The 19,616-nt window shown below is 41.1% G+C and overlaps 1 protein-coding gene and 1 pseudogene across 1 annotated transcript; both read left to right on the top strand.

Moving 5' to 3' along the window:
- Positions 1-9,477: 9,477 nt before the first annotated feature.
- Positions 9,478-10,500, top strand: LOC137150673 (olfactory receptor 5AR1-like). The gene has a single exon (XM_067544653.1). The coding sequence runs from the start codon at positions 9,481-9,483 to the stop codon at positions 10,498-10,500; it is 1,020 nt and encodes a 339-aa protein (XP_067400754.1). The 5' UTR covers positions 9,478-9,480.
- A 2,943-nt stretch (positions 10,501-13,443) lies between these two features.
- LOC137150682 (olfactory receptor 9S13-like) lies at positions 13,444-14,394 on the top strand (annotated as a pseudogene).
- The last annotated feature ends 5,222 nt before the right edge of the window (positions 14,395-19,616 follow it).

Below are 19,616 nucleotides of genomic sequence, written 5' to 3'. Positions count from 1 at the left end.
TGTAATACACATTGCCGTGTTTGGAAATAGACAATCAGGAATGTTTAGTTGTACAGTGCTGAAGCTGCTGAGTTTTCAGATGATGTCTCTAAAATTGAGAGAAACTCCACCTACCATCTTGAGTTTGATAGCAACCTATTGGTTGAATGGCCTAGTAAATTGTAGGGGGAAATCTGATTTGTCCTGGGGCCTCTGGGGGAATCACGGAAGGGAGGGAAAATAAAACCATGAAACTTTAAGAAGCTGTGTCAGAGATCGGTCATCAGCTTATTTTATTGTATTTTTATCTCCAGAAGCCACGGGACTAGGTGAAGAGGCATTTCTCCATCATCTGTGGCTGTCCACCAGCAGGGTGAAGGAACCAATAACTTCAGAAACTTCAGATAATTTTCACAGGCTGACAAAAGAGTTAGCGGAGCAGAGACAATCACCATCAACAGCCAACAATATTCAAGACATGTCATAAGCTTCATGAAGTTCAAAGGACTTTCTTAAGTACGTAACTTTTATCCTTTTCAATGTCTGCCATCAGGGCTACATGCTAACGTAAACTATGCTAATATGCATTTTTAATAGCGAAGTATTGGGTGGAGGCAGTATGAGTGTGAATGAGTTTCACTGTGCCTGGTTGAATCCACATGACAATGGCTCCCAAATGAGTAGCTTGTAAGACTTTTTAAAACCGCCTTAAATTAAATAATTTGCTGCTTTAGGGTGATAACATAGATTTGTAGATTAATAGATGATAATGCCAGAGGGGACCCTGAGATCGTCTAACCTGACCTTATGCAAAATGCCAGCTATAGAATCTCACCCCATTACCCTGTATTGAGCCCAACAACTTAAGTTAGACTAAAGGATATCTTCCGGGCAGTTATCCAGTCTTAATAAAAAGACATGAAGAGAGAGAGAATCCAATCTCCCTTGGTAGTTTGTTCCAATGGCTACTCTCCCTCACTGTTAAAAATCTGCACTTTATTTCTAATATGAAGTTACTTGGTTTTTATGTCCAGTCATTGGTTCTTGTTATGTCTTTGTCTACTAGATGAAAGAGCAAGAAGTAGCTGGTATTTTTGCCTCCTCATACACCACGATGACTTAATGGCACCACAGAGACTTGATGGAATTTTCAGGAACGACAGGCAAGGGGAAAAAGGAGGTTTTGCATTATATATGAAGAGCATGTACTCTTGTTCTGAGGTCCAGCAGGAGAGCAGAGGTTGAAGGTCTCTGAGTAAAGCTAAAAGGTTATAAAAAAACACAGGGATGATGTCCTGGCCTACTAAACACCACCAAATGAGGAAGAGGAATTAGATGAGGCATTTCTAGAACAATTAACAAAAATGTCCAAACCACAAGACCTAATAGTAATGGGGGATTTTAATTACTCAGACTTTTTTTGTAAAAGTAATATGACAAAATACAAAATATTTGGCATATTTTTGGAACATGCAGGGGAAAAGTGTTTTTTTTTTTCAGAAGGTGGAGAAAAAAATCAGGGGGACGGTCATTTTAGACTTGATCCAGGCTAAGAGGAAGGAATTGGTTGAGCATCTGAAGGCAATTTGAGTAAAAGTGATCATGAAATAATAAATGTAATGATTTTAAGGAAAGGAAGGAATGAAAACAGCAGAATAAGGACAATGTAATTTTTAAAAAAACAGACTAAGAAACCCAGAGAACTGGCAAGTAAGGTTCCATGAGAAGAAAATCGAAGGGGAAAATGAGTTCGTGAGAGCTGGCAGTTTCTCCAAGATACAATATTAAAGGTGCAACAGCAAACTATTCCGCTGTGAAGGAAAGATAGGAAGGATAGTAAGAGGCCAATATGGTTCAAACAGGAGAGCTTTAATGTCCTGAAAATAAAAAAGGAATCCCCAAAAGTGGAACAGACAGATTGTTAATGATGAGTACAAAGGGCACTAAGAAAAGGTTCTTTAATATGACGTTAGGAGCAAGAGATGGATGAAGGAACGTATAGTGCATCTACTGAGTGGGAAAGGAAAGCCAATAAAGGATCATAACAAGAAGGCTGAGGTATTTAATGCCAAAGCAATCTAATTTCCTTCTTTGACAGGGTTGCTGACCTAGTGGATGGGGGAAGCGATAGATGTGATCTATTTTGAATGTTTCACATGATATTCTCATAAGCAAAGTAGGGAAATGTGGTCTAGATGAAATTACTATAAGGTAGGTACAAAACTGAAAAACTTTACTCAAAGAGTCATTATCAATGGTTGCCATCAAGATGGGGGGATATATCTTGTGAGATCCTGAAGGGCTCTGCTCTCATCTAGTATTATTCAGTATTTTAATTAATGACTTGGATAATAGAGTGGAGAGTATGCTTATAAAATGTGTGAATAACATCAAGCAGGGTGAGGTTCCCAAGCACTTTGGAGGACAGGACTAGAATTCAAAGGGATGTTGACAAGTTGAAGACTTGGTCTGAAATCAACAAGACAAAATTCGGTAAAGAAAAGTGAAAAGTAGTGCACTGAGGAATTTTAAAAAAGCACAACTATAAAGTGGGAAACAACTGGCTATGTTGTAGAATTCCTGAAAAGAATCTGGGGGTTACAGTGTATCACAAATTGAATATGAATGAACAATGTGACACAATTGTGTAAAAGGCCAATATTCTGGGATATCCTAGCAGGAGTATTATCTGTAAGATATGAGAGGTGATTGTTCTGCTTTGCTTGTCATTGTTGAGGCCTCAGCTGTAGTACACTGTCAGTTTTGGGCACCACACTTTAAGAAAGATGTGGACAATGTGGGCAAAGATGAGTCCAGGAGAGCAACAAAAACAATATAAGGTTTAGAAAACTTGACCTCTGAAGAAAATTTTTAAAACTGGGCATATTTACTCTTGAGAAAAAAGACTGGAGAGAGGGGGACACCTGAAAACAGTCTTCAGATATGTTAAGAGGTGTTATAAAGAAGACAGAGATCAATTGTTCTCCATGTACAGTGAATATAGGACAGGAAGAAACTGGCTTAATTTGCAGCAGAGGTGATATAGGTTAGATAGCAGGTGAAAGTTTCTATCTATAGGGATATTTAAGAACTAGAATATGATCTGAAGGGAGGCTCTGGAATTTCTGTCATTGGAGGTTTTATAACAATAAGTTATACAAACATGTGTCAGGGATGATCTAGGTGTACTTGGTCCTATCTCTGCTCAGGGGGATGGACTAATGAACCTTTCCAGGTGTCTTCAAAGGTAATTAACCTCCTTATTCAAAGATATCCATTTGAAATGAATGTCTTAATAGCACTAACATCCTTCAAGAGTATAAGGACAGATTGGGCTGGTGGGAGGGCTTGGGAAAGGGCTGAAATGGAGAAAAAAGGGAATGAAAGAAGACTTTCAATGGTTTCCCTCCAAAAAAATAATCTACGGTACACGGTAGAGACTGAAAATTGCTAGCTCAGTCAGTTCAATAAACGATGAACCCCACTGAAAATCCCAGCATCAATAATCTAGTGTGAGGCAGTATTAACACTTAACTGGAAACAGAGAAACAGAGACATCTCTGCATCTTCCTACGATTCTCTGAACATCTTCAGGTGTTGCCCTAGATGCCAGTGACAAGATCCCAGCTGCCACTCATCTGATGGAAGAGAAGCATGTCTACAGAGGCAATCTGAGAATATCCTTACAATTTTAAGCCTAGTACAGTGGAAAAGAAATATCCACTTAACAAGGGAACTACTCTGGCAATAAGCTACTACACAGTGTGAGCAATGGTGACAGAATCTGACGCTAAATGTCAGTATCCAACTTCTGTTGCAGTATCTTTTAGTTAAAATAAAATCCCATGTCCTCACATTCTTACTAAAACTTTACTGCTTCCTTCCTCAGACAAAACTCCCTTTGAGTTTACCTTTATAAGGAGAGAGTATATTTTCTATAAAGGTAAAAGCTCACAAATGGAACTCTTAAAATCTTACAGGAGAAGATATAATCATTGAAATAATAGAAATCTAGGGCTGGAAGAGACCTTGAGAAGTAATTTAGCCTATCCCCCAGTGTTGAGGCAGGACAAAATAAACCTAGAACATCCCTGACCGGTGCTTGTCCAATTGTTTTTTTAAAACCTTCTATGACAGGGATTCCACAACCTCCCTTGGAAGCATGTCTCAGAGTTTAACAATCCACATAGCAGGAAAGATTTTCCTAATATCTAACCTAACTCTCCCTGGCTGCAGATTAAACCCTTTACTTCTTGTTCTGTCTTCAGTGGACATGGAGAACAATTAATCACATTTCTCTATAGAACAGCCCTTTACCTCTTTGAAGGCTCCCAGTCGTCTTTTCTCAAGACTAAACATGCCCAGTTCTTTTAATTTTTCCTCATAGGTCAGGTTTTCTAAACCTTTTATTTCTTTTCTTGCTGTCCTTGGGATTCTTTTCAATTTGTCCGCAGTTTTTCTGCAGTACAGTGCCCACAATCTGATACTGTGCTCCAGCTGCAGCTTCATCAGTGCCAGGCAGAGTGGGACAATTACCTCCTGTGTCTTGCATACAACACTCCTGTTAATACACCCCAGAATGATGTTACCCTTTATCCATTGTTGACTCGCATTCAATTTGTGCTCCACTATAACCCTTAGATCATTTCCAGTCCTACTCCAGTACTACCCACCCAATCAGTTATTTCCCGTTTTGTAGAGTTAACGTTGATTTTTTTCTTCCTAAGTGAAGTACTTTGCACATTCATTTATTGAATTTCATCGTATTAATTTCAGACCAATTCTCCAATTTGTCAAGACCTTTTGAATTCTAATCCTGTCCTCCAAAGTGCTTGAAAACCCCACCCAGATTGGTGTCACCCACAAATTTTATAAGCAGACTATCCACTCCATTATCCAAGTCATTAATGAAAATATTGACTAGTACTGGAGCCAGGATAGACCCAGACTTACAGACATTAAGCCAAGAAGGCGCCAGCATGATCATCTAGTCTGACCTCCTGCAAATTGCAGTCCGCAGGATCTCACCTACCCACTCCTGCAATAGATCTTGAATCTCTGGCTGAGTTATTGAAGTCCTCAAATCATGATTTAAAGACTTCAATTTACAGAGAATCCACCATTTACTCTAATTCAAACCTGCAAATGACCCATACTCCACATTTCAGAGAAAAGCTAAAACCTCTACAGTCTGCCAATATGACCTGTGGGAAAATTCCCTCCAGACCCCAGATTTGGCAATCAGTTAGACCAGTGTTTCTCAACCTTTCTGATTCCAGGGACTGGCTTCTTATACTGTGTCAGGGAGATCTCAGGGATCAGTGCCGGTCCATGGACTGGACTCCACATGTGGGAGAGACCCATTGGCTAGATATGTGGGAAAGAATTCATTGAAATAACTTAGAGACCTCCCCATCCAGTGTCCCATCACTGGCTGTTGGAGGTATTTGGTGCTAGCAGCCGCAGATGGGCTACATACCATTGTACGCAATCTCATCACACAATCCCCTCCTTAAGCTTTTCAAGCTCAGTCTTGATACCAGTTAGGTGTCTTGCTTCCACTGCTCCCCTTGGAGGCTTTTCCAGAACTTCACTCCTCTTATGGTTCAAAACCTTCATCTAATTTCAAATCTAAACTTGTTGATGGCCATAGAATCATAGAAAATGACCTCAGGAGGTCATCTAGTCCAACCCCCTGCTCAAAGCAGGACCAACCCCAACTAAATCATCCCAGCCAGGGATTTGTCAAGGCATTAAAAACTCTAAGGATAGAGATTCCACCACTTAGTTTGTATCCATTTATTCTTGTGCCAACTTTGGCTCTTAACGTAAATAACTCCTTTCCCTCCCTGATATTTATACCTCAGATGTATTTATAGAAAGCAGTTATATTTCCCTTCAGCATTCATTTGCTTAGGCTAAACAAGCCAATATCCTTAAGTCTCCTCTTGTAAAGTAGGTTCTCCATTTTGTTCAATCATCCTAGTAGTCTTTCTGTGCACCGGTTCTAATTTGAACTCATCTTTCTTAAACATGGGAGGCCAGAATTGCACACATTATTCCAGATGGGGTCTCAGCAGTGCCTTGTTTAATGGTACTAACATTTCCCTATCTCATCTGGAAATTTCTTGCCCGATGCATCCCAGGATTTAATTAGCCTTTTTCATGGATGCATCATATTGGTGGGTCATAATCATCCTGTGATTGACCAATAAACCCAAGTCTTTCTCCAACTCTGGTGCTTCCAACTGTAGATCTTCAGTTTATAGCAAAGATTCTTGTTGTTCTTTCTTCTCCGTTTCTATTGATCCAGTTTTCAAGATCAAACAAACTTCTTCTCTGATATTCCAGGCCTCCTCCATTCAGGTAATACATCCCAACTTTGTGTCATTTGCAAATTTTATTAGCAAACTCCCACTTTTTCTGCCACGCTCATTAATGAAAGATGTAAATAAGATTGGTCTCAAGATTGAACCCTGAGGAACTCCACTAGTAAACTCCCTCCTTCCTGACAATTCACTTTTCATTATGACCCGCTGTAGTCTCCCATTTAACCAGTTTCTTTCCCACCTTTCAATTCACATATTAATACCTATCTTCTCCAATGGGACCCTGTGGGATCCCCACTAGACATGTCCTCCCAGTTCGACAACTACTCTTTGAATATGGTCTTTCAACCAGCTGTGCACCCACAGTGAATCTGGGCACACATGTATTTGCACCCTGCATACTACTGCAATAATATTTACACAAAATATGTGGACTATTCTAAATGCTCTTTGACCTGCTAGCAATGCCTCATGCAGAATATGCCATTGGCCCTCCTCCAGCTTTTTATCCACTGAGATATCATTCAAAAATGATAACATGCTGGTCAATAATATCATTAAGAAATGAATGTCATAATGCTGCATGTGGAATTATGGGTACTCGCTCATATTATACTTTTAAGTCTGACTAAAAGAGGTTTAAACCTGGCATGTCAGGATGAGTCAATAAACAGATTTTCTCCAGATAAAGGAAAAAGGGCCACACCTCAAACCAAGTGTGGCCAAATTCAACAAGCTATTCATTTGTATCACAGTTGCAGGAAGAGATCATTCACATTGTAAAAATGACTAGCAGGGCAGAAGGCAGCATGGAAACTACCCCAGACAGCCATCAGGGAAAAAGGACTTTTCCAGGGATATGTTTCAGAAGAATACATTTCAAAGGGTTACTGGATTATTAAGACAGGGGGAGTGAGCCCCTAAGTTATACTTCACCTGAGGAGACAAGGAAAACCAGCACCTTGGAATCTGCGGGGATCCTGGCTGAATGCTAATTAACCATTGCTGGGAAAGGAAGATTGAAGAAGAACCTACCTTGTGCAAAGGCTCTAGCTTATCAAGTTAGGTCTTAGCTATTAGCATGGGTATTTTCGCTTTTGTTTGTTTGTCTGTATTCCTTTGATTTGGTGTCACTTAACCAAGTTGTTTGTTTAATAAACTTGTTTACTTTTACTGTAAACCAGTCCAATGCTGTGTTTCAAGGAAAGTGAATCTATACCCCAGTTAAATTAATAAGCTGTAAGGTTCTAGCTCTTTAACAGAGTTGGAGCCTCAATGTCTTCTGTGAGTGTGTTTATTCCCCTCTCTTCTGCACTGGTGAGGCCACATTTGGAGTATTGTGTCCAGTGTTGGGCACCCGACTCCAGGAAGGAGGGGAAAAATTGGAAAGAGTCCAGTGGAGGGCAACTAAAATGATTAGTGGGCTGGGGCACATGACTTATGAGGAGAGGCTGAGGAAACTGGTCTTGTTTAGTTTGCAAAAGGGAGGAGTGAGGGGGGATTGATAATGGCCTTCAACCACCTGAAAGGGTGTTCCAGGGAGGATGGATCTAGGCTGTTCTCAGTGGTGGTAGATGACAGAATTAGGAGCAATGGTCTCAAGTTGCAGTGGGGGAGATCTAGGTTGGATATTAGGAAAAAGTATTTCACTGGGAGGGTGGTGAAGCACTGGAATGGGAATGTCATGTGAACTGTTTCTAAAGTTTTGTTAAAATCAAGATATAGCACGTCTACAAGTTCCCCCCTTCCAGTAGGTCACCAGCCCTGCCAAAGAAGGAAAGAGGTTGCTTTGGCATCATTTCCTCTTGACAAATCCTTGCTGGCCATTCCTTCTAATTAGTACTTAATTTGTGCTGGGCTTGATGGGCCTTAGGCATGGCACGTCCTGCATTACAAATTAATCACTCCTTATTACCCTATTACCCTCTAGGTTTTTACAAATTAATTGTTTAATAATTTGTTTGAGGATCTTTCCAGGTATTGAAGTTGCTCTATAATTCCCCACATCCTCTTTGCTCCCCTTTTCTAAAGTAGGTGCTGTGTTTGCCTATCTCCAGTCCAATACATAAATCAAATATGTTAATTCTTAGACTGATAGGGAAAGGAATAGCTGATGTTAAAGTTCCAGTTCTGCCACCTTTTTATAAATCATTGGTTTCACACATGGTGGATAGATTCTGCAATTGTTCAACTTGGCAGACTAACCGTGCTTTTTGTTGCAACTGCCAGGAAAAGCTGGTTACTGTGGCTACTAGTCTAGGAAAGAAGCCTTCCAGAAGAGCAGCTCAAATTTTATTAGGAATTTATTTCACATAGATTACAAAGGCCTGATCGTCTTACAGTGAAATCAAAGGCACATTTGTCATCAAATTCAATCTATCTAGGATGAAATTTTGAATAGACGTAAGTATCCAAACATTATAGAAAGTCAATGGGAGTTGGGTGATTGCTTTGAAAATCACTCAGAAGATACTTATGTATCTTCCAAAATATTAATGACAGCACAGCACACTGTGCGATCGGGAAATAATGTTATCTTCATTGTCAGAACAGGGAACCGAGAGGCAGAAATAGCAAAGCTGAAAATTTTCAGAAGAGCTCCAGGAATAAACCTCAGGTTTTTAAATGTATTTATGATCAACTTAATGATCATATTTATGTTTATATTTATGTTTTATATTTTATATTTATGTTTATAGAATATTAGAGTTGGAAGGGACCTCAGGAGGTCATCTAGTCCAACCCCCTGCTCAATTTATGATCAATTTAGTGTATTTCAGTATTTAGAATAAAAGGCATTCAACAGAATGGCTCCATCTGGCCTTGAAATCAATGAGATTTTGGTTCCTAGGTGCTTTTGAAAATTCCATTAGGCCCATAAACACTTTTATAAATCTCATCTGAGGTGACCAAATCCTATTGAAATTTAATGTGAGTTGTGCACCCAATTCCCTTTGGCTGCTTTGGAAATCCCAGCCCAAGTGCCTGGGCCAATGCCTCACCAGGAGTCTTTGGCAGAGCTGGAAAATGAACATTCATTTGCCAACCCTCAGACCAGGGTATTTTCCCCATCATCATCCTTTTTCTTTTCACTAAGCCCTTCATTTACATCTTCTTCATTTGCACTTTCTTTAATCTGTATCTCATTCCTTTTCCTAAGGATTTAACAGCCATGGCACCAGTGAGAGAGGGGAACCGCACAGCAATCACAGAATTTATCCTTCTGGGGTTTGGACATGTTCCAGGCCGCCAGATGATTCCCTTTGTGATATTCCTGGTGATTTACATAGTAACCATGTTGGGGAACACTGTCCTGATCCTCATCATTAGAGCCAACTCTCATCTTCACACCCCCATGTACTTCTTCCTCATGAACCTGTCCCTCTTAGACCTCTGCTACTCCTCCACCATCGCCCCCAGAGCCATGGCGAGCTTCCTAGTAGGGAACAAAGCCATTTCCTATAACGGATGTGCCACCCAATTCTTCTTCTTCGTTCTCTTCCTCACCGCTGAAGCATTTCTCTTGGCAGCGATGGCCTACGATCGCTACACCGCCATCTGCGACCCGCTGCGGTATCCCATCGCCATGTCCAAGTGGGTTTGTGCTCTGTTGGCGGCAGGGTCATACATCTGCGGATCTGTGAATGCCCTGGTGCAAACCGGCTTCACCTTTACCCTGAACTATTGTGGGTCTAATGAGATTGATCATTTCTTCTGTGATGGTCCTCCCTTGCTTAATCTCTCCTGCAGCGACACGTATGTCAATAATCTTGTGATTTTTATCCTATGTGGACTCATCATAGCAAGCACTGCCCTCACTGTGCTCATCTCCTACATCTATATCATCTCCACCATCCTCAGGATTCGCTCTGCCGAGGGCAGGCACAAAGCCTTCTCCCCTTGCGCCTCCCACATGGTGGCTGTGACTTTATTGTATGGGTCCACAGCTTTCATGTACCTCCAGCCCACTTGGCTATCTTCTCTGTACCCAAGGAAAGCTGTATCCGTGTTTTACACCTTTGTCATCCCGATGTTGAATCCCTTTATCTACAGCCTGAGGAACAAGGACGTGAAAGAGGGTTTGAGAAGGACTTTGGGCCACAAATCCTTGAAAAAATTATCCTTGCCATTGAACAGAGACAGAACAGAGGGTGTCCAGGTTCTTTTAAATTTGCACAAAAATCTGGGGTAAAAAGAAAAAGTAAAACCAAATTATGACAAACTGTTTCATTGTTTTTCTTCCTTATTCTCTGTCCAGCTGTGACACAATGAGTTCTCGAGATATGCAGGTGGACATATAGCCCCTGGAAACACATAAATAACATTAGAACATTTATTGATAGGAATCAGCCCATTGATTTAAATGAGACTGCTGTCAGAGAATCATAGAAATGAAGGCTGGAAGGCATCTTGAGGGGTCATCTAGTCCAGCCTCATGCACTGAGGAGGGATTATGTATGCCTAGTCCATCACTGACAAGTGTTTGAAACAAATCACTCACAGGAATAAGTGCTTGTTTGCAGCATCAGGACCTTAATAGCAGGGCCGTATTAACTCTCCTGTGGGCCTGGGGCTAATAGATATTGTGGGGCCCTTGTACAAAGTCGTTTCCTAATTTAAAACAAAATGATCACAATTATGACATCAAGGCTATTAACGCTATGCTAAACATGCCTTTTAATGAACATAAATCTGTTCTGTGGTTACATTGTAGTCTTAACACGGGTAGAACAGAGGTTGGCAACCTATGGCACACGTGCCAATCATGGCACGCGAGATGATTTTGAATGGTGCGCACGCTCACACTGTGCCCATGTCACGTGGGAGAGGGGCGTGGAGGAAGGGGCAGGACTGCGGGGGAATCTGCTGCTACGCAGTGCTGCACGGGGCCGGGAGCGGCTCCTGGCCAGGGTGCTGGGCCCATGTCACGTGGGAGAGGGGTGGGGATTTATTTTTGCGGGGCCCCCCATTATCCCGAGGCCCTGGGCTGCATCCTCTAAAGCCCCTGCGTTAATCCAACCCTGCTTAATAGCAACATTGTCAACCAGAAATCTAAGCAGTAGACAGATAGATTTTAAAGAATTCCAGGTGTGGCATACGCTGGTGGGTTCAGATGTGGCAGCCCCTGCCATCTGCTGAGGATGTATGATTTATTTTAAAATGCTTCCTCTCCTCTGCTGTGGAGTTAAACAGTAGCCCAGAGAACAGGGAAAAATGACCAAGGGTGGAAAAACAGAAAGTTCTGTACACAGGTAGCTTCTGTCTAAAACATGCTGTGATCTCCCTGGATATCCCTGAATATTATTTCCTCTCTGGTTTTAAAATGATCATTGTGATAACGGCGGGCAAAAGGAATTTCAGTGAGACATTTGATTTTGAAGACGTTCCCGTCCCTTGAAGAAAAATGTCTTTAAAAAAGTGCTGTCCACCAGGGAAAATCTCTTCCTCTCTCTCTGTCTGTAAAGCCTGTGATCTAAGCCTCAGAAAGAAGGGAGCTGAGCACTGTCACCTGGGGATGAAATGTGGGAAGAGGGGCCCAGCGCAGGTTAAGAACTGCAGCTGTGGAAGGACTCCACTGTTGAGGGAGATCTCGGCCATTGTCTATTGGAGAGCAAAGAATTTGGTTGAATGGATCCAGCCTCATTTGCATTTCATTCACATGAAAGTTTGGAGCATTTTGGTAAAAGTGCAGTTCAATTTTGAGTTTAGGGGGGGTGTAAAGTGAAATTGACCTTGTTGGGAGATAGAAGGACAAGACATCAACAATGAATATATCTGGAGTCGCCCTGACAAAGACTTCTGGCAGGCACCGTAGGGCAAGGGACATCTAAGGCTGAGGAGCGAGTAGGGGTACAGGGAATTTTCCAGAATGCATCAGCCACTTCCATCGGCTGAAGGAGGGCTAAGATATTCTGGGGGAGTCTCCCATCAGAGAACTTGTTAATTTATTAGTTGCTGCTTTCCCCAAATCCAATATGTTGTCTTACTTCCCCTACTTCCCCCACCAAATTAAATTCTCTCTGTTATATTCCCTGGAGTCAGTGCCTGCCAGTGGGGAAAAATTGCTCATCAAGGATCTTTAAAAGAAGACCATAGAAAAATTGAAGCCACTCCTTCGGGCTCCCAAAACCATCTGGCAGAGCGGGTCACACCTGAAACGACTTATTTGGTTTTCCTTGATAGGTTTTAGTCAAAACATGGAACATTTCAAAATGTCAAAGTCCATACTTCTTTAAAAATATGTTGTGAATTGTTTTAGCTGTTGTTTTCCAACCAGTTTTATCCCATACCGAGACATTAGGAAGTTCATCCACATCTTGACAGAATTATCTGAACATCAGTAGGTTGTTGACCTAGATTCCAGTGGCCTTATTCCAGCTGCCCTCCATCTGACAGAAGAGACTCAAATTTAAGATGATGAACCATGAATATGTGTAATTGCAAGGTTAATTATAGAACAGTTGAAATGAACATTGTTATCAAGGGAGATACGCTGGGAGGAAGGTAATACTCAATCTGAGTAAGGTTGGCAGACTCAAAAACTTAACACACAATCCAGCTAAAATTGAAGTAACTTGTAGTTAAAAGCAAATACCGCATCCTTACATTTGTTCTCAGATTTTACTCTGTCAGTACTCAGGAAAAATGCCCATTGAATATCCCTGAGTAAGGATATTCTGTACAGAGGTTAAAGCTCTCAACTAGAGCCATTTCAATCTCTCAGAAGGAGAAATGCTGAATAAATAAATCATATATTTATATATTGATTCAGACACTAAAAGGAGTGGAATAATTGATGTAACAGGGCCCATTTCCAGCACTCTTTTATAAACCAATAGCATTGCCCTTGGAGGATTTTGCCCATGTCTTACTCAGCCAAGAAGAGGAGTCTTGAATCATGATTATAGGGGAAAGATGATTAATTTGGGCTTTTGAAGTAAAAAATTTCAACCCCGCCGAAAAAACCCTGGTGTCAGATTTTTTAAGGTATTTAGGCGCCTACTGGGATATTCCAAAACATCTGAGTGTCTAATTCCCATTGGTTTCAAGAACTCTTAGGAGAAGCTTCAATGTATCTTCTATATTTGACTCTTTTTTACCCTTTATCTTGTTCTGTTTTCTAAAGGAAATATCAGCAATGGAGCCAGTAGGAGAGGGGAACCACACAGCAGGGATAGAATTCATCTTGCTGGGGTTTGGAAGAGGATCAGGGTTTCAGACTGTTCCCTTTGTGATGGTCCCGTAGATTTACATAACAACCATTCTGGGAAACACCATCCTGGTAGTCATCATTAGAGCTGACTCTCACCTTCAGACCCCCATGTACTTCTTTCTCATGAATCTGTCGCTCTTAGACCTCTGCTACGCCTCCACCATCACCCCAAGAGCCATGGTGAGCTTCCTAGCAGGGAGAAAAGCCATTTCCTACAAGGGATGTGCCACCCAATTCTTCTTCTTTGCTCTCTTCCTCACCACTGAAGCATTTCTCCTGGCAGCGATGGCCTACAATCGATACTCTGCCATCAGCAACCCACTCCAGTATCCCATTGCCATGTCCAAGTGGGTTTGCGTTCAGCTGGTGGTTGGATCCTATATCTGTGGCTGTGTGAATTACATGGTGCAAACAGGCTTCACCTTTACCCTGAATTATTGTGGGTCTTTTGAGATTGATCATTTCTTCTGTGACGGCCCTCCGCTGATTAGTCTCTCCTGCAGCGACATGTACATCAATAATCTTGTGATATTTATCCTATGCGGCCTCATCGTAGCAAGTACTTCCCTGATTGTGCTCATCTCCTACGTCTATATCATCTCCACCATCCTAAGGATTCACTCTGCCAAAGGCAGACACAGAGCCTTCTCCACCTGCACCTCCCACATAGTGGCTGTGACTTCATTTTATGGCACCTTTTATTTCATGTATGCCCAGCCCACTTGGCTATCTTCTCTGTACCAAGGAAAAGTGTTGTCCATGTTTTATACCCTTTTCATTCCCATGTTGAATCCCTTCATCTATAGCCTTAGGAACAAAGACGTGAAAGATGCTTTGAGAAGGACTCTGGGCAAGAAATGTTTGAAAAAATGAACATTGTCCTTGAACTTATAGATGAAATCCAGTGGGTCACGGTAATGTGCAACACAACAACAAATGCTTGCCAAATAGTTATTTATTATTGGAAGCAGTTTTTCAGATATAAACAAATAAATCCTTGGGATCTACAGTATTTATCGGTCTGTCTATCAATTCTTCTTTTTTTCTGTGTGCTTGTCTATCGCTTTCTGCCTGTCTCTCTTCCCATTTACATGACTAGCTGGCCTGTAGAATCATTGCCTCTGGATATTATTTAAATATACCTTCAGAATCAAATAACGGCTTTGATATTATTTATAAGGACTTCATTCTTTGCGATGTGAGTGGGCTACTGACTCTCTGAGTTAGGAGTAAATTTTGTCCATGATTTGTCATACAATTCTTCTGCCTTTGAAACAGGTGATAATGGCCACCATTGAAGACAGAATCCTCCTTCATGGCAATTTCCTTGTTCCTATAACTTTCCAGAACACTGGCCAGAGAACATATTTAAGACAACAAAGTATTTCTGTATATATGTGCATATTGACAGATACTTAGAACAGGAATGACCTCAGTCCAAATCCTTAGGAAATGTAAATGTTCTTAGCTGATCTGACTTCTGTGTGTCTACACTGATCTACACCAGGTCAAGATCCAGAACTTGAATTATCACTTATGACCTGCTTGGATAGCTGTTTGGAAATGGTGAACAATGTGACACACTTGTAACAGGCAATGAAAACTGATAGAATCCATGTTCAACTGGGTCATCTAAGTACAATACTCCTATGTGTGTCTTGTAACACAGCTCAATAAAACAAGTGGTCTTGATTCAAATTTCACTCATATTTGTGTAAATAAGGAACATTCACTCACCCAGGTGTAAATTACTAGTAACCACATTCAAATCAATGGGTCTGATTCTCCTCTCACTCATCCTGATGTAAATCAGGAGGAGTGCCAGAGGAGTCAATGGGCCCACTTCCTCTCTCACTCACCTCCATGTAAACCAAGAGTAACTCTGTTACAGTCAATGTGCCTAATACCCCTCTCATTCAGCCTGATGTAAATCAGGAGTCACTCTGTTGAAATAAATGCATTTACACTTTTCTAAAGCTTCTGTTAATAAATGGAGAACTCTGCCCATTTTCTCTACATTTTAAGATGCAATAAACTTAGTAAAATAAACAACTAAAATTTTTTTCCCTTTTCATTTGGTCATGAAATGATGAAAACCACAGATGGAGTCCAATCCTGCAGCATTTTTTGAGATTAACGTCACCTTGAGTTCAGGGCAAATTTCTGTGCATTATGTCTTGTCAAATCAAAATTACTGTAGGGATTTACCCTGGAACTCCCAGGTTGTTCAGCTGCAAACCTAAGTAATGAAATCCAGAAAGTACCATATGAAAAAAAAATCTAAGTATGAGGAAATATGAATTCTGTCTGATTTCAGTATTTGAATTCCGATCTTCACTGCTGTTTCACAAAACAGAAACTAAGATTCTTTCTTTCTTTCTTTCTTTCTTTCTTTCTTTCTTTCTTTCAACTTTACTTTTGCTGATCAATTTGAATGCTGTCAAGTGGCCATTCAAGTCACTGTGAGTTTTGCCAATGATTTCAGAGGAAGAAGGAGTAGCACTTATTTCAAACAAAAAGTTGACCCTGGCTAATATCCTCACATAGGCCAACTCCATAGCTTAGTATCTGAGCCAAGAGATACTGGGCCAGTGTCAAAAACCCAGATATGGAGGGTCAGGCCTAGTGGTTGGAGCAATGGCAGTCAGGTCAGGAACTGAAGAGAAAGGTGAGAGTTGGAGTCAGGAGTCAAGAGCTTTTGAAAAAAGCAAGAGTGGGGCTGGGAGCCAAGTGTGATGCTGTCTAAGGAGGAAGGTGACCATCTACACTAATATGGTCACCACTGTTACAAAATTGTGATAAACCTTGTACAATATGCCTCCTGAACTATCATTGGAAAAGTTAAAATCTGCTGAGTATTATTACCCTGCTCTACTGTGTGTATCAGCATTGTCTGTGGAGATATGAAATTTTGCTATATGTTTGGAACTCATCATCATGGGAGTCTGAGAAAGGCCCACAGGTTTGCGTTTAAGGGATAACAAAGGAACTGTAAACTAGAGACACTGCACATCATTCCCGAACACACCTCAAATGGCATGTACGCAGACGGTGCAAACTAGATTTGCCCTTCATATAAAGAACTGATGGCAAAGCACGTATGCCATGGAACTGCTTGACCCAATGACATAGCAAAGATTTTTCCAGCAAAAAGGGTCAAGTTATAAAAAGGGAGAACAAAGTCCCCTGACCACCTTCTCTTGACTGGTGAATTCTGACAGGGGACATTTTGAATAAAAAGACTGAGATCCCCAAGAACTATTTGGGCAACCCAGAGAAACTTATAGAAAACTGAGAGATTTAATATCCCTGGTATTATTTCGGACTACATGCTTTGATTCACCTGTAATGTATTTTATGTGCTTTTGCCTTTTAGTAACTCCCCTTTCTTTTTCTGAGTTAATAACTAAGGATTGGCTATAACATTATCTTTGGTGTAAGGTCCTGAGCATCCATTGACCTGAATAAGTGACTGGCCCCCTGGGGCTGGAAGAACCTAATGTGTGATGAATTATGGTTTTAATAACCTTTTACCACAGAAGTCCAGTTTGTCTGGCTGGTAATATAGCATGGAGTGTCTAAGCGGACACCCTGTGGCTCCATGGGAAGCTAATATAGAGGTACCGGAACACACATTTGTTGCTGGTTTGCTTAAATCTAATGATAGAATATACCACCAGAGTGAGGATGTCAGCCCAATTGTTTGACAGTCTGACCTGAGATTGGTCCTCCTAGCTGTGACCATACCAAGCCTGGTGACACAAGGGTCAGGCTGGAACACAAAAATGGCTGAAGCATGACTGGGACCAAGGCTGGAGTCACAGACAATAATCTATATTATGAAACATGGAAAGGACGTTGAAGAATAACTTTCTTTTAGAGCACTAATAACAGGCCCCACTTGGTCGGGTAATGCAGCTGGAGAGAGGCAGGGAAACCCAGGAGAATGAATTCCGTCATGGTGGACTGGTTGATCCTTTCCATCAATTCAATTCACACCGGAATATATAAATTAATTCATTATTATTGTTACTATTATTATTATTACATAACACCAATATGTTGCTAGCCAATTTACCCATCGAGAATAAGAGACAATCCTTCCCCTGAAGAGGTTACACTCTAAATAATTATAGGAATAATAAAATATCTACAGAAAAAAGAAATGTATTCTCCAACTGGAAAGGTGGAGTCTGACAATTAGGACATTTTTACACCTAAACATTTTTAATGGAAAATTGGATTTGGGAGGAAAGGAACATATTAAAAGAAGTTGTATTCTTTCTTTGAACACTTTCGATTTTTCTTCATAAAACAGAAAACCTGAAATCTGCAAACATTGGCTCTCTTGTACCTTGTGGACAATTTTTATTTTTTTATGCATTGGTTTCTGACTGCCAAAAATGAAAGAAAAAAATCAGCTTTTGATTTTCCAGACAGAAGTTGAAATTTCCTAAGATTGTTTTTCTTCCAGTTCTGATTATAATGCAAACCTGCCGTGCTATTTGGCTGCAATTGAATAACACTGTTATTAATAATAACGTAAGTATTAATTATTACATTTATGATTAATTAGCATAGAATCTCAGAAATACAGGCCTTGAAGGGACTTTGAGAAGTAATCAAGTCTAGCCACCTGTGCTGAGGTAGGACCAAGTAAACCTAGACCATCCCTGATAGGTGTTTCTCTAACGCGTTCTCAAAAACCTTCAACAATGCTCTTAAGAACCTCCAGAGCTTCCCTTGGAAGCTTGTTCCAGAGCTTCACTATTGTCCTAGTTAGAAAGTGTTGTCTAACTTAAATCTCCCTTGCTGCAGATTAAGCAATCACTTCTTCTCCTATCTTCTGTGCACATGGCAAAAAATTGATCAGTGACTTCTTTATAATAGTCCTTAACACGTTTCAAGACTATTATCAGGTCCCCCTTCAGTTGTCTTTTCTCAAGACTAAACCTGTGCAGCTGAAGGTTGCAGCCAAAGCCTGGCCTGGAGCTGCAGTGGGAGTCGGCTGTGCTCTGGAGGAGTTTTAAAGGGTCACAGCCTGTGCACGGATGAGGCCCAAGCTCTGCCTGTGGATGCACTCCGGGATCCTGCCAGCACCTCTGGGAGTGCAAAGGGGCAGGGGAGGGAGAGGCACTGCCACATGCTGCCTCTGCAGTGCTCAGATCAGAGCGAGCCCTGGGGATAGGCTGCTGAGGGCTGGGGCATGTAGTGCCATCCATGCGGGGCAGTTCCCCCCACCCCAGTTCAGTCCAAAGGCAAGAAACAGGAACAGGGCAGGGAGCTGCTTGCAAACCTCCTTGAAAACCGTGCCTTTAAAAATCTGGCTTTAGATCTGACTGTAAATATTCCCTTGGTGCCTAAATCCTCTGGATCTCTAAGCCTCAGTGCAATCAATAAACCTGTGAAGATAAGCATTGCCCCGCCTATCTCACCTGCACAGCTTTGTCCACAGGCAGGCTCTGAACACACATCACTGCACAAAATGGCCAGAGGGAATGGTGGGGAAATGGCAGAGATGGCAGCTTCTTCCCTTATAAAATTTAGGCCAGCAATTTGGGCACCCAGCTGGACTGTGGGAGACTGCAGTTAAATTCCCTTCTATGGTTCAAATGAGGAGAATGGATTTGGACAGGTCTCTTCCACCTCAGAAGTGACTGACCTGACTATTGTTCATACAGAGTGGAACAGCTTCAATGGCCAAGATTGGAAGTTTGCCGTACTAGAAGATCTTTCAGTGAGACTTGGCAGAATTCAATTTTTAGTTTTTAAACATTTTGACTCACAATATCAGTCCTTACTTGTCAGCCTTTTCTCTGATTTTTATCATTTAAATGTTCATAGTTGTGCAAAGTTATTAGTTGTATGTGTCCATTTTTTTTTCCTGATTTTTATTGATTTAAATGTTCACAGCTGTGGGAAATGATGGGGGGTGAGACAACAGAATGGGTCAGACAATAATTGTTTAACGGGATTAGGTGTTAGTTTAAAAAAGGTTAAAGCTTTATAACCCTTAAAACACAAATTGACAACATCACATTGTTCAAATACACAAGGTAAATATCCTTACATCAAACACTAATAAATTCTCAAGC

This window comes from Emydura macquarii, unplaced genomic scaffold, assembly GCF_026122565.2.
Source record: "Emydura macquarii macquarii isolate MOO-44397 ecotype Brisbane River unplaced genomic scaffold, CSIRO-AGI_Emac_v2 contig_1008, whole genome shotgun sequence".
In the NCBI taxonomy this organism is placed as follows: Eukaryota; Metazoa; Chordata; order Testudines; family Chelidae; genus Emydura; species Emydura macquarii.
The sequence above is the reverse complement of the archived record's forward strand: the minus strand, read 5'-3'. Positions and strand labels throughout refer to the sequence as shown.